Genomic DNA, 15,420 nt, shown 5'->3' with positions numbered 1-15,420 from the left:
TTTTGAATCAAGGTAGAGTTAACCTCAACTCGATTAGACTTCCTCCCACCTCAGCCTGCTACCCCCACTATACATAATGAAGAAACTTTGGAGGTCAGTGAAAAAGACACGGATGACCAGTATCTGGTGCAAAAATAATGTATTTTTTGTTTCACAGGGAGACCCTTGCTCGATCTGTTGATGTTTATTGACACACAATTCTGTCTTTGGTTATTTTGTTCCCCGGGTCCTGGTAAATGGAAACAGCAAATTAGTGAGGACCTGGGGTAGGACATGAGATCAGCCCTGTCACAGAGGAGGAAGCGACGGTTGTGTTGTTCGACACAAGTGATGCACAAAGAGATTACATTGCAAACCTTTTGTGAGTTAGAAACTTGGTGCTAATTATCTCTCTCCCTTATTTTGATATTCATTGAAACGAGAGAGTGAGTGAGAAGCTAGTTTGTAAGTAGTTATAGTCAGATTCTCAGATTCTCACCTGATACTAGATTATCTACTACTGGCAAAATGTGTAATGCATACTCTGAAAGATTTGCAGCTGGTGGTAGTATCTCTTTCATCTGAGCACTGATTGGGGCAAGGTAAACTTCTATTTAAAAGTTGTGATTGGTCAGTTTTTTAGGCCCGAATTGATTATTTGACCAGTGTCCGTATATCCAAAGTATGCATTCATCTTAGGTTGAATGAAGTTCTTTGTTGCTAACTTGGTTTTTCTGTTTTGGTTTCCCCCCACAGTTGTGTGTATAAATGTGTCTGCCAGCAGCATTCAGAACAGATGTACAGTGATCTGATTAAAAAGATAACTAATCACCTAGAGAGAGTCTCGAAGGAGCTGCAGGTAAAGAACTGATCATACTGATTTTTGCTTCCTTGGGATTTTTGGACTGGTTGAAAGTAGTCTCTATGATATATATTTGGAGGCTTGTTAATTTATAAATATTTCCTAGATGAGTATTGACCAAATTACCTAACCTTTAGAGTAATTTGTTAGAAAATGAGATATAAATTGTGGAACTTTTTAGATTGAATATACTTCAGACTTTAACAGATTCCATTTATTATGTCAGTGTTGCTTTTATTTAAAACTTGATTGTTTCTGCTAACCTTAGTATTTGATGACTTTTATAATATAAATGTAGGTATATTTTAATTTTTTAACTGTAACCTTTTTGATATTATCTTTGAGGATTGGTGATGGCCTGCTAGTTTCTAATATTTGCTAATATAAACAAGTGAAGTCACATTTTGTTGATAAACCCTCTGTAGATGAACATCATCCCAGCTGTAAAATTTGGGTAGGGCAGGTTGCAGAAAGTATTCTGTTGAAGGAAGCACTTGGCCTCTGATCCCTGTCCCTCCCTGCCTTAGTAAAGTTTCCAGTGCTTGAAGGTCAGGGACTATCTTTATGCCAGGGCCAGATCATATTTTCGTTCTGGTGCAGAAGTGACATGTATAGAAAAGTCACTCAGCAATAGATGACCAGGATCCATACCACACTTAGGAAGTGCTCCAGCAATTCTGGAATATCCACAGTTTCTAGCATGCTTTGGCCTTGGATATTGTTCCTCACTTGCCTTCTGGTCTGAGGTATCTTGGTCTTGTTTACTGCAAACAGTTGCCCTAAGTAGCTTTTATTTTTTTATTTTTTTATTGTAGCCAGAGCTGTGTTTATCATGGCCAAATACATAGTTTTCCTGTTGTTAGAGTGTAAATTGTTCTTTAATCTTTTTGCCACCAAATATGAAATATTTACTCATTTAACAAACAAATTTATATATTAAAAAAATTTTTTTTTAAAGTTTTATTTATTTTGAGAGACAGCAGGCCAGGGAGGGGCAGAGAGAGAGAGGGAGAGAGAGACTCCCAAGCAGGCTCCACACCATCAGCATGGAGCCCAACGTGGGGCTCGAACTCAAACTGAGATCATGACCTGAACTGAAAGCCAGAGTAGGACACTTAACCGACTGAGCCACCCAGGCGCCCCTAACAAAAAAGTTTGGTACCTAAGCATTATAAGTTGTGGATGAAACCCAGGATCTGTGCATGATGGCTTTGAGTTACTTGCTGACGAATTCTTGATTCTACGCTTGCCCTTACTTCTCACATCCAATTTACTACCAGATCTTGTTTGCTTCCTATTTCTCTCTTGGCTCCTGTCCACTTCTCTTCACTAGCCACTACCAACCCAGGCACTGAAACACTCATCTAAGCTGGTTACTCTGCCTCTAGTCTTCACATCTCTTGCTTTATTCTTCATTTCAGAGTGACGGTTTCTAAAGCATAAATCTGATGATCATTTTTCTACTAGATGGACGTTCAGACTTTTTCGTATGACTTAGGAAACCTTTCATTATTTGATTCTGCTTATTTCTGTAGCCTGATATGTTATGTCTCTGCTCCTGTGTATTGAACTTACTTCAGTTCCTTGAACAGTTTATGTACTCTTCTTGGCTTTTGCCGTGTTAACTCAATGGCCTGGAAAATTCTTCCTTTTTCTCTGCCCTCTTATTTTTTTGGCTGGCGTGATCTTACTCTGGCTGCAGCTTGGACATCATTTGATTTGGGAAACATTCTCTGATACTTTGTTCCCCCAAGTCTGGGTTTGGGGGCCCCTCACCTGTGCCTTTGCGACACCTAGTATATTATTGTAGGTCATTCTGGGTATTATAACTTCTTGTTTAGCTGTGCCTTTCCCTCCACCTGCCCCCAATATTATTTTCTGGGAAGGCAGAGGAACATGTCTGCTTTCTTTGTTATTGTGTCTTTAGCACCTAGCCCAGTATCTGATACATCCTAGCTGTTTTTATTGCGTTGTTAGTGCCTAGTCTAGTATCTGATACATACTAGGCATTACATGCCTATTGAATGCAATGTATATCAAATATTTACTAATAAATAATTTACTTCTTGTTGAATAACCTTTTTCTAGTAGAAATCTGAATGTAATCATCTTTTTTAACATCAAGCATTAGGTGGTTTTGGGGTTCAGGAGTACCAGAGCTTTTATTAGAACAGCAAAGAACTCAGTATCCTCAAAAAGGATGATTTTATTAACACTGTTTTGCTGTTATTGAAATAATACTAATTAATCTTCTAAAAGAAAAAAAAGCAAACCATTTCAGTTCAATTATCAGGGCAAGATATGCTACTTGTCCTATTTATATCTATGAAATGTGGGTTGAAAATGTTATTATGTGTATTACACTTGGGCCCTGACTTCACATGTAGATCATTAATTTGACCAATAGAACTCTGATTTGCTAAATTCATTTGTTAAATTGGAGCTTCTGCTTGAGTAGATTTTTCTTGTATTTAGTCTTATTAAGCACTGTAAGACGTTTTTTCATTCTTACAGTTACAGTGTTATGTTTTTAAAGTTAGAGGGCACAATAGTATTGTATTATCAGGCTCAATCAAATTGGTAGTTTTGGAAGGTCACTTGGTTACATCTTTGCCGTGTGTTTGCTTGACCAATTATCAATAATATGAAGGTAACCTGTTACTTGCCCAGGCTGTGCTGCCTGGGGTACCAGTCGGTACTCTGGAGTCACTAAGGTTTAGAGACTAAGTTTCTGAGGTTTTGGAGAATGGTCCCTGTCAGTGTGCCTAGAGCTCTCTCATTCTTTATCATGAATGTCTGATTGTCCATTAACCTTACTTTATTGATGGACCTTCATTTATTTAACTGATTTTTGATTGATGAATATTTAGATTGCTTCCAGTCTTTGGGTGTTACTAACAGTGCTGCAGTGTTTACTACGTCCGTCCGTATTGCAGTTCACCAAAGTTGTACCAACGTACAGTCTAACCAGTTACGTATAGATCGGAGTGCCTGTTTTCCCCCACCCTTTCTTACTAATACAGCATATTAGAAGACTAAATTTTCACTTTAGGTAATGAAGTAATTTTTATTAAAAACGAAAACATAAGAGTGGTATCTTTTTTGATGTTAGTATTTTGGAAAGCACATTGATAAATGTAAAGGTAATATATAAAACCAAGGGAATGTAGTTGATTTTTAGAATCAGTACATGTTCTACTTAAGAGTTCAGCGATATGGCCTATAAAAATATTTTACTTCAGAATGATATCTTTTGTAAGATTCTAAAGTCTAACCATTATTAAATAGCCTGGTGAAGTGGGTAAAAACATGGGGAGCTGCGTTTTGGTCTCAACTCTGCCACTCAGTAGTTGTGTGCCTCTTGAGTAAACATGCTGGGATCTTGTAAATTTTCTCAACATTGAAATGAAGTGGCTTTACTGAAATATCTGGTTGCATTAAGCAAAGTAATAAGGTATTTTGTCTACTGCTTCCTGCTTGGCAAATGCTTCTTCGTTGTTTTCCCAGGCTCAAGCTTGTTAGTGTCCACCTGTGTGGAATGTTCTGGACTCCTTGCGCTCCCCTTAAAGCAAAACAGACCATTGGAATTTTTCCTTCTGGATACTTACAACACCTTGGCAATGACAACCCTGTTAGAGCAGTTGTTGCGTTATATTGTTTCTGCGTCCGTGTTTGGCCATCTCGCAGGTCCTCCTATGAGGGCACAGACTCTGTTGTGTTTGTCTTTTTATCCGTCATGTCTGGCACACTCCCAACACAGCAATTAAATTTGACCTATCCTATGGAAAGAGTAGCCTGATTAGGTACATACAATCACTAATCTCTAGATGTTTAGGCATTTTATAAATTTATTCAGTGTTCAGTTGATTCTGTTTATTGATTTATTCATTGTTACAAATACGTGGCATAAGTTTTCATGTGGAACAGAACAAGACTATATGCCAGGCTCCATGAGCCAGAAAAGTTTAATTTGGGTGGAACGTTTTGTTTGCAACTCTGATTTTAGAAATGAAATACTGTTAAAATTTGCTAAAACAAAAGTGGGATGAGTTGCATTTGGCACATCATCAGAAATGTAGTACTGGTGTTGATAAATCCATGAGTTAGACCTTCAGGGCATGGGCCTTTATCTTTCAAGGACATCTTAAAATAGCTGCAGGTTTGTATGGTTTATGTGTCAGAGTGACTTATTTATCTCCATCATAAGTCATATCCTGTTGGGGAGACTGAAGGGTATATGAAATAATCTTCCATATTGCGCAGTTATTGACTTAAAAACTAGAGACTACTGTTTTCAGAGATTTCAAAAGATTTTAATTAGTTAAACCTAAATGTTTCTGCGTAACTGTATACTCTAACGTGTTGACTCTTAAAAAAAAAATCGGGGCACCTGGGTGGCTCAGTTGGTTGAGCGTCGACTCTTGATTTTGGCTCAAGTCATGATCCCAGGGTCATCGGATTGAGCTCTGTGTCTGGCTCCACGCGGAGTGTGGAACCTGCTTAAGATTCTCTCCTCCTTGGACCCTCTCCCCTGCTCGCACTCACTCTTAAAAAAAGGAAATCCTAGTTCTTTTATTTTGGAAACAATGACTTTTCTACCACTTAAGTAACTTTAAAAAGCTTTTTTGTTATTTAGTTTATTAAGTTTCAAAAATCACTTAAATAGCTAACCCTACTCAGTATTCTGCTTACATTATACTACACAGCATGTATATCTATACTTTTTTACCTACTACTAGATTGTTTGAGCTGTGATAGTGTTTTGCGGTAGGTTTTTTTTTTTCTTCCAAGTTTTTATTTATATTCCAGTTAGTTAATATATAGTGTAATATTAGTTTCATGAGTAGAATTTAGTGATTCATCACTTACATGTAACACTCCGTGATCATCACAACAAATGCCCTCCTTAATACCCATCATCCATTTAGCCCATCCCCCTGCCCACTCCCTCTGCCTCAGGTTTTTTTAAAGCCATTCTGCTCCCTTGCATTTAACTCCTCTCTTCTTTAAATAAATTCTCTATTAATATATTTTCCTTTTTCTGTATTTCTAAAGCCTCAAATGTGAATTTCTAGTTCTGATTTTTTAATATACCAGTGAATGGAAATAGGTAACAGGTTTATTAGTTTAGTGAACGATATTCTGGTTAGTTGTGGAAAATTCTGTTGAAACTCTTAGCAGTCCCCATACTTTTGGTGAGGGCTCAGACCAGGTTCTCCAAATGTCTGTTGACCATTTCAACTGGGATTTCTTCTTGTGGATGCCTCATATTCGTGTCTAAATCTAAATTCCTCTTCACCCAAATAATTTTCACTCTCAGACTTGAGATTTCATGTTCATCTTTGACTCCTTTTTTCTCCTTCGCCCCTTGTTTCCAGGTGATTGTCAAGGTTGATAGAACACTATCATTTCCCTTGCTTCTGTCATCTTTCAGTCTAATTGCTGTTGTTCTTCTCCATGTCAGTATTGGCTCATGTCTGCAGCATTCTCCCAGTTGGTTTTTCTATACTCTTTGGTTAAGTAATCTTCTGAAAACACTAATTTGATGGGCACACTTTCTTGTTCAGAAACCTTAGACTCCCTATTGCCTTTCTCAGTCACAGTCAATTTTTTGGTTAGTATAAAAAACTGAGCTGGTTGATTGGTTATGGGGGTTCCTAGTGGGAAACCTGATGTAGCCAGTGCCTTCCATCCAGGTATATAAGGTAGTCTGTTAGGTATAACAGCAGATAGATGATTGATAAGGCTAGATAATTTGGACCAACGCTTTACTGATTACAATGTAAAAAATGGACAAGGTTGCTAATAAAAAGTGTAAGGAATTATAGGATCACAATCGGAGAGAAGGAAACCCAGAGAGGGGAGTCTAGCACTTGAGCCATTTCTCCACTAGGGGCCCCTGTTTATTCTGGAAAAGAAAGCTAATTGGCCGAGAATTTAATAGAGTTTTGATGGGCTTGTGGGGGTAGGGCGATAAAAATTGGGAGATTAGAGTCCATCAAACGTGAAGGATCACATCCCAACAGTAGCAAAAGTAGTAAGTTACCGACTGTTGTAACTGGAGCCTGATTCCTGACTGCATTAAGGTGGTGTGGATTGGCTAGTGCCTCTAGTTGCTTACCAGAAGCAAAAGTAAATTGTCTCTGAGAAAGATAACATTATCTGAGGCATCAGATGGTTCTCTGATTTTTCATAAACAGTATCTGGCACTCCATCAGAAATAACTAGTCATGTTAGGAGGTGAGCATAAAAGTAAAAGAAATGGTAAAATCCATTTCCGGACAAGAATTGAGAGAATCCGTCATCAGTAGTCTCTCACCTTAAAGAAGTAATGAAGAGTGTTGTTCAGATAGAAAGAATATGTTCCTAGATGAAAACTTGGAGAATCAGGTAGAAATGAAGAACAACAGAAGATAAATGTGTGAGTGTAGAATAATAATGATAATGTCTTATAGAGTGTAAAAATCTATGTAATCAAAACACATGACAATTACATGTAAGGTGGAAGGGAGTACCTGGGTGTCAAATGTTCTAAGGCCCTTGCATTGTGTAGAAAGAGGTGAAATACTAAGTTGGACTGATAACAAGGATGCAGTCTGTAATTTTAGGGTAGCCACTAAAAGAATGGTAAAAGAAAGTATAATTAACAGGTAACAGAGGAAGAAAATGGAATAACTTAAAAATAATCAAGGAAATCAAGAAAGGATTAAAAAAAAAAGGACAGAGAACAGATGGAACACATAGAAAACAAATAGTACGGTAATAAATTTAAACTTCAGCATATCAAGCAAGGGCCACCTGGGAGGCTCAGTCGGTTAAGCATCCGATTCTTGGTTTTGGCTCAGGTTATGACCTCACCGTTTGGGAGTTTGAGCCCGACGTTGGGCCCTGCGCTGCCAGGGTGGAGCCTGCTTTAGATTTTCCCTCTCCCTCTCTCTGCCCCTGCCCTATTTGCGCTCCCCCTCAAAATAAATGAACTTAAAAAAATTTTTTTAATTAAAAAAATCATTTAAAAATAAACTTCTGTGCATCAATTATTATGTGAAATGTTAAGACTACCGTATTTAAAAAAGTAAGCAGATTATCAAACTGAATGCAATTCTGCAACCTTATGAAATGCTGCTAATATGAGGCAGCATATTTAGCATAATCTTAGACAGAAGGATTGAAAATAAATGATGGAAAAAGGTATACCATACAAACATAAGCCTGAAAGAAAGATGATATAGCTACATTGATATCATAAAAAGTAGACTCAGAGCAAGAGGTACTATTGTATATAAAGAGAACTTGTTTTAGGTTTATTTATTTTTGAGAGAGAGAGTGCACGCGTGCAAGTTGGGGAGGGATAGAAAGAGGGAGAGAGAATCCCAAGCAGGCTCTGTGCTACCAGCATAGAGCCCGATGCAGGGCTCGAACCCACGAACCGTGCGATCATGACCTGAGCTGAAATCAAGAGTCGGACACTTAACCGACTGAGCCATCCAGTTGCCCTTAAAGAGAACTTTTTATAATAAAAAGTTCCAGTTCCAGGAAGGTATGTAACATTTCTAAAACGTGTATGCACCCAATAACATAACCCCTAAAAGGATAAACAGACACATCCATAATCATAGTGACAAGTTAACACATCAGTGATGTTAGCAGCATTTATCTCAAGAAATTAGAAAAAGAATACTGATGAAACCCAGAGAAAGAATTAAGTCACAATCTTTGCTAGTAGACCGTTGAAATGATCAGAAGTGTTCAGGAAACTGTGGTACAAAACAGAGTAAGAAAAGTGCCATGACAGACTAACAGTGTAATAGCCACAGCCAGATGGAGGAGTAGAGAGGAGGCAGCATTAAAAATGATACGGCACGAAGAATGGGTAGATGTTTGGGGAGGGAGCACTTTGGGGCTAAGAAAGCTTCATGAGCAAAAGCAGTTTCTGGGGAGGTTTGGGTAGCAAAGAGAGGTCCTGTGAAGTTAGATGTGGTGTTTGAGGGAAACTGGGAGGAGATCAGGCGGAAAAAAGGCAGATTGGAACCAAACTGTAGAAGCCCTTACGTACCAGGAGTTGCATCTTAGGTCAATGTAGAATACAAAAGATTATATAAATATAAATCGGTTGCAGTAGACCAGGTGAACTACAGGTCCACAGTTCCTTATCTGAAATTCTAAAATCCAAAAAAAAGCTTTGAAAGTGTATTTTTCTTTTTGTAAGTTTGGTGTCAAAACTCATGTTGTAGTAAAACTTGATTTAAACTCGTGAGGAACTTGGTGGGAACATTTACATATTTTTTTTCCTCAGAAATATCCGTGTGTTACGAATTTCTCCCAAAAGATCAGTGTGTTGCTATTCCCGATCTCTACTGCATATTCCCAATCTCTACACATAACATATTGTGTAGATACCATGATACCTTCTGAATCTGAAAAGTTCTGAATTAATGGCACACCTCTAGCCCCAGGAATCTGGGACAAGAAATTGTGGACTTGTTGGTAAGGAGAAGGGAGAAAGCAGCATCTAGAATGTGTTGCAGGGATCAGAGAAACAGAATAGCTAAAACCGTGACCAGTTGGAAGAGAGGCAGGGTGAGCGGATTGAGAGATCGATATGGTTTCCATAGAGATGTTGGCAGTTGCTAAAGGGGACTTGAGAGATAGGGAAGGAAGATAATGGTTTGAGAACGTTCAGGTCTGCAAACATTGAGTGTCCATGTGTGGGCAAATGTGCTAGATGCTAAGGCTGCAGGGATAATTAAGATGCAGGTTTATTCTTTAGTACTGTTTAGGGAAAGGGTGTAATGATCGTTTTAATATATTAGAATGTGACGAGTAATAGGCTAGAGGTAGGAAATGAGTCACAAGTCTTGCTAATTTTCCCCCGTGTGAAGTGTCTCAGATTGATCCCATGCCATGTCCCTAGTTTAGGTCCTCATTGGCACTTGGCTGAAAAATAGAAAAAGATTTCTAATTTGTATCTTGGCCATGCAGCTTGCCTTAGTCCGTTTTGTTTATTTTTCAGACTTACCATCTATTTTCTTAACCTTTTGACTCTCTATTTACCTAAAGAGCAAAGACCATACTCCTTAACAATTAGGATTTCAAGGCTCTTCACACTGTGAACTCGGCAAGATAGTGTAACATTATTTTGCTATTAAAATTTAAATGGGCTGTGTGTTTTCATCCTCATGTGTTTTCTCATTTGGTTTCTTTTGCCGCTATGAACAATGGGGTTGGTGCCCCATGCAGTTGAAAATCTGAATGTAACTTTTCACTTCCTCCAAACTTAACCACTAGTAGCCTATTGTTGACTGGAAGTCTTACTGATAACATAAGCAGTTGATTAACACATATTTTGTATATTATATGTGTTATATATTGTATTCTTACAATAAAGTGAGCTAGAGAAAAAATGTCAAGAAAATCATAAGAGAAAATACATTTACAGTACTGTACCGTATGGAAGAAATCCGTGAATAAGTGGACCCATGCAATTCAAACCCGTGTTGTTTGAGGATCATCTCCCCCCTTTCTGGAAAGGGGCGTTCTACTTGTCTGTTAGGGTTTGCTGAGCTTTTAATTTTAACTCCATTGTTCCCAAGAGGCTTAATTAATCACTTTCTCTTCTTTGCTTCCGTAGCATTTTATTTGTGTTGCTACTGTTGTCCTTAGTTGAGCACTTTGACGTCTATTTAGTTACCGAGGAGGATGCCATCTGTGCAGCCTGTGAGCTCCTTGAGGGCAAGAATCCTGACGTACTAGCGTTGGTTTCTTTTGGCCTGTTGTAGTCTTGAGCTCAGTTAAGTACTTATTACATAAATATTCTAGTCATAATGCCATTAATCGAATGTTTGCATTTCTCTTACTTATGGGATGCACGGTAGGAGTATATGTCTCTATCTCATAGACGTTAGACTTAGCTAAGTGACTTGCTTTGGCCTGTGAATTGTGAAAGAAAGTGAAGTGTGTATGGTGAAGTGTGTACCCAAAGATCTGAAGCCCTTAAGATCAGCTGTCCGATTTTCTGAATTTCCCTTTGCCTGCTAAGTGTTTCAGATGGTGGAGGCTTTCTTATCCCGGGTCCCTGGGTAAGTATGACATGGAACAGACTTTCAAGATGGGCCTGTAGCCTGAGGAAGAAAGCTTTGCTCTGTATTTTTTTCCCAGTTTGCACTCATTGAAAAAATGTACAAACTTGGTTTTAGTGTAGTCATGAAGTTGTGCAGCCATCACTGCTAATTTATTTATTTGTTTGTTTGTTTATGTTTATTTGTTTCTGAGACAGAGACAGAGCATGAGTGGGGGAGGGGCAGAGAGAGAGGGAGACACAGAATTCGAAGCAGGCTGCAGGCTCTGAGCTGGCAGCACAGAGCCCAACGCAGGGGTCCAACTCACAAACTGTGAGATCATGACCTGAGCCGAAGCCGGTCGCTCAACCGACTGAGCCACCCAGGCGCCCCACATCACTGCTAATTTAAAGAACGTTGTAGGTACCCTAGCAAGAAAACCGCTAGTCACCGGCAGTACTTTCCCACCCTCCCCTTCTCTCAGCCACTGGCAACCACTAATCTGCTTTAAGGTTCATTCCTGTTTATATCATGATTAATACTTCATTTCTTTTTATGGCTGAATAACATTGCATTGTATGGTTATAGTACGTTTTATTTATTTTTATTTTTTTAAGCTTATTTATTTATTTTGAGAGAGAGACAGAGTGTGCACAAGTGGGGGGTGGGCAGAGAGAGAGGGAGAGAATCCCAAGCTGACTCCACACTATCAGCATAGAGCCCAACTTGGGGATCAAACCCACAAACCATGAGATCACGACCTGAGCCGAAATCCAGAGTCAAACGCTCAAACTGACTGAGCCACCCAGGCACCCCTATAGTACATTTTATTTATCCAGACTTTGTTATTTTAAGTCACTGAGATTTGAGTTGACAGTATTTAGAATATCCTATTTGCCCCAACATTTGGATAATTGAATTTAATGGATAGAACATTCTGTACTCTTAAAACTGTCTTAAATGACACTTCCATACTTTGATTATTTTTGTGTACATCTGAATCCAGAATCCATTAGAGCAATCATGAGGCATTTTCCCCCATGTAATGTTGATAAATTTATTGTATACATTAATGCACTTTATTCTTTTGAGAGTATATTTTCACTTTCACAACAGCTATTGATGTTTTGATCTATTAGCTTTATAGCCAGTAACCTGTTCACAAGTGTGTTCCTTCCAGCAGTTGGTCAGTGATCTGGAGCTTGCGCTGTACATCGTGTACGTGAATATTGTGTTTAAACAGGCTTGGTTCTCAGGCCGGGACAATAACATTGACGTGTTAGGAATGGTACCGGTAATACTAACCTGAGTTCAGGGTTCTGAGGAGAGGCCACAGAAACAGACATGGGGAAGAAAGATGTTGCAGTTTTTATTCCCCAGTAGGGCTGAATTTGGAACGGTTAGATGAGTATTTGTCAAGTAATTGTGTTTAAATCATTTATTTTACTAAGATTGGAGTAGTTTTAATGTCTCGTGAGCTGAATATATCTTGGTTGAGGTCAATATAATTTGACTCCAGACCTATTCGTAATAATGGAAATTAATAGAAACTAAACCACAATTAGTCAACATTATTTAACTTTGTGTCGCTCTTCAGAGACACCAGATTACAAATAAAAGCTTTACTGCCAAACCGCCAACAAACTGAGCCAAATTGTCTTGGTGTTTGAAGTCAGAGCAAGGGTTGCTTTGCTGTTTGTGTTTTGTCCAGTGGGTGGCAGCATAACTCAACTGGTTGTCTTGGTGGCCAATTTGAAATTTTATGTATTTTTTAGAGGCTAGAATTTCTGTACTCTGTTTAACTACAGAGTGTGTTTTGAAAAAAACTTTCATCCCCCGAATATGCTATTTAATCCTTACTGAGTATGATATTTTTTAAACTTTCTTTTAATGTTTATTTATTTTTTAGAGAGACAGAGTGCAAGCGGGGGAGGGAGAAAGAGGGAGACACAGAATCCGAAGCAGGCTCCAGGCTCTGAGCTGTCCGCACAGAGCCCAACATGAGGCTTGAACTCACCAACCGCGAGATCATGACCTGAGCTGAAGTTGGATGCTTAACCGACTGAGCCACCCAGGAGCCCCAGGATGATTTTAGATAATAAGAAAATTGCCTATTGTCTCTACATAGATTTCAAGTAAAATAATTATCATTGCCAACTGGTAGGCAGCTCTTCATATGTGTATTTCACTGAATTTTTTTTGAAAAAGTTATTTTGAGATCTATTTTTTTATCCAAACTGAAACTTAAAGCACTTGTTATAGCAAAGTTGTTCTTGTCTCACTGAATTTGCCAGTGAGATACTTCAACCCTCTGCAGACCATAATTCTAGTAAGTTCACTGTCAGTTTTTCAAGATAGGGACTGTGTTTTCTTTTTATATGCCCTCATGGGGCTTAACATAGTGTCAGACTCAGAGAGAGATCCAATAAAATATTTGTTGATAAAAAGCATGTGCTTGCTTTACAGCTGAGATTACTAGAACCATCTACTTGTTACTTAAAACAGCATCCTGAAGATGGAATTTGTGATTAGCAAGAGAGTCAAATCACTCCAGTAATGAATAGATGTTTGTAGTTATTTATGATCACAGTGTATACAGAGTACAAATATGAGTTGTATTCTTTTTATTTATTTTTTAAATATTCATTTATTTATTTTGAGAGAGAGAGAATGAGGGAGGGGCAGAGAGAGAATCCCAAGCAGGCTAATGTGGGGCTCGATCTCACAAACCGTAAGGTCACGAACTGAGCGAAAGTCAAGAGTCCCCAGTTATATTCTTTTTAAAATAAACTTTTTGTTTTGAGACAGAGTCATGTATTTAAATTGGAAAAGATAAGGGAAAAAGTTTTCTTTAAAAAATAAGCAAATAGGGATAAGTGGTAATTTTTGTTAAGTATTAAAAGAGGTGAGGTGTGTAGAAAGTGAGAAGTCATCCTAGTCCATCTGACTTCTTTAGATATTTTCCTGTATTAAGTAATCCTTGAACCTTTTGTAACTGCCATGTCACCTAGCTTAGTCACTGTTAATGTGGGTAAGCTATAGGAATCAGGGTCACAGAGGCTGGACTTTTAATTCAGTTTACTCTCAAAGACCCAGTGGAAACTTACATAAAGGAACTGGAATGGGGTGCTTGGGTGGTTCATTTGGATGAGGATTCGACTCTTGATTTCAGCGCAGGTCATGATTTCACGGTTCCTGGGATTGAGCCTCGCATTTGGCTCTGGGCTTCAGCACAGAGCCTACTTGGGATTCTCTTTCTCTCCCTCTCTGTCTGCCCCTCCCCGACTCACTCTCTGTCAAAATAAATAAATAAACTTAAAAAAAAAGGAACTGGAGAATAGGTGTGGACTATCCTTGTGTTGGGGCTCACGGGGATTCTGAACTGTTAGTTCTACGTGGCCTTTAATGATTTGTTACCGTTTCTGTTGTTTTCTTACCAGCCTTTGTGGCTGCCATCACTGATGGAGAAACTGTTCATGTGTCCATTCTTTCCTTAGATGAGCTGGTCACTTTTTATTTTTATTATTTTTAAAACATTTTATTTTGGGGAGGCACCTGGTGGCTCTGTCAGTTAAGCATCTGGCTCTTGATTTTGGCTCAGGTCATGATCTCACCATTCATGGGTTCGAGCCTGTGTCAGGCTCCATGCTGACAGTGGAAACTGCTTGGGATTCTCTTTCTCTCCCTCTCTGTTTCTGTCCCTCCCCTGCGTGCGACCTACATGCTTGCCCTCTCTCAAAATAAATAAACTTTAAAAAAAAAATATATATATATCTGATTTTTTTTTTTTAAGTAATCTCTACCTTCAACGTGGGGCTCAAAGTCACGACCCCAACACCAAGAGTCATTTGCTCTACCAATTGAGCCAGGCAGGCACTACGGAGCTGGTCACTCTTTAGAATTCATTTCACCTAGCTGGACAGTGCAGCTGTAAAATACAGAGACCTCAGATCCCTGATGAGTTTGGAAAACTGATTATGTATTTTAACTAGTTTTTTTGTTATCATGAGGGTGGGACTGATGTTTTCTAGCAGCTTTCTGCATTCTGAGTGGATGTGGAACTTCCATTACATTTTAATAACTTTATAATCACAACAGTGATTTGGCAACAGTCAAGAAGCTGTTACATTTAAAATAAAAATTTAGGTAGAGTTTATCACTAATGTTAAAATGTTAGTGTATCATTTTTTACTAATTTGAGTATAGTTTGCAGCTAAATTGTTCCTGTTGTCATGCAGTAAAATGCCTTGTGTTGCATGGGTGATTACTGCTCAACCCTCTCTTGAATCCTCTGGGCTTCCTTCCCATAAAACTGCTTTTCCTTCACAGTGGTCTATGCTTGACTTTTCTAAATATTTAGTGGCCGCTGACCAGCTGTTTAAAGAATCCCCTGAAATTCTCAGTAAAAATATACACTTCTGGAGGGGCACCTGGGTGGCTCAGTCGGTTAAGGGTCCGACTTCAGCTCAGGTCATGATCTCACAGTTCGAGCCCCATGTCAGGCTCTGTGCTCACAGTGCAGAG

General features: G+C 38.7%; 1 protein-coding gene across 1 annotated transcript in view; it reads left to right on the top strand.

The window, feature by feature from the left end:
- The window catches only part of CACUL1 (CDK2 associated cullin domain 1), a 74,054-nt gene that overhangs the window by 26,662 nt on the left and 31,972 nt on the right, over nt 1-15,420 (top strand). The window contains exon 3 of the mRNA XM_019459586.2: nt 736-838. Within this exon, the coding sequence (XP_019315131.1) occupies nt 736-838 (103 nt within the window). The remainder of the gene's footprint in view (nt 1-735; nt 839-15,420) is intronic.

The sequence above is a fragment of the Panthera pardus genome, unplaced genomic scaffold, assembly GCF_024362965.1.
Source record: "Panthera pardus isolate Hobbes unplaced genomic scaffold, ASM2436296v1 HiC_scaffold_22, whole genome shotgun sequence".
Taxonomy (NCBI): domain Eukaryota; kingdom Metazoa; phylum Chordata; class Mammalia; order Carnivora; family Felidae; genus Panthera; species Panthera pardus.
This window is presented reverse-complemented; position numbering and strand designations above follow the sequence as displayed.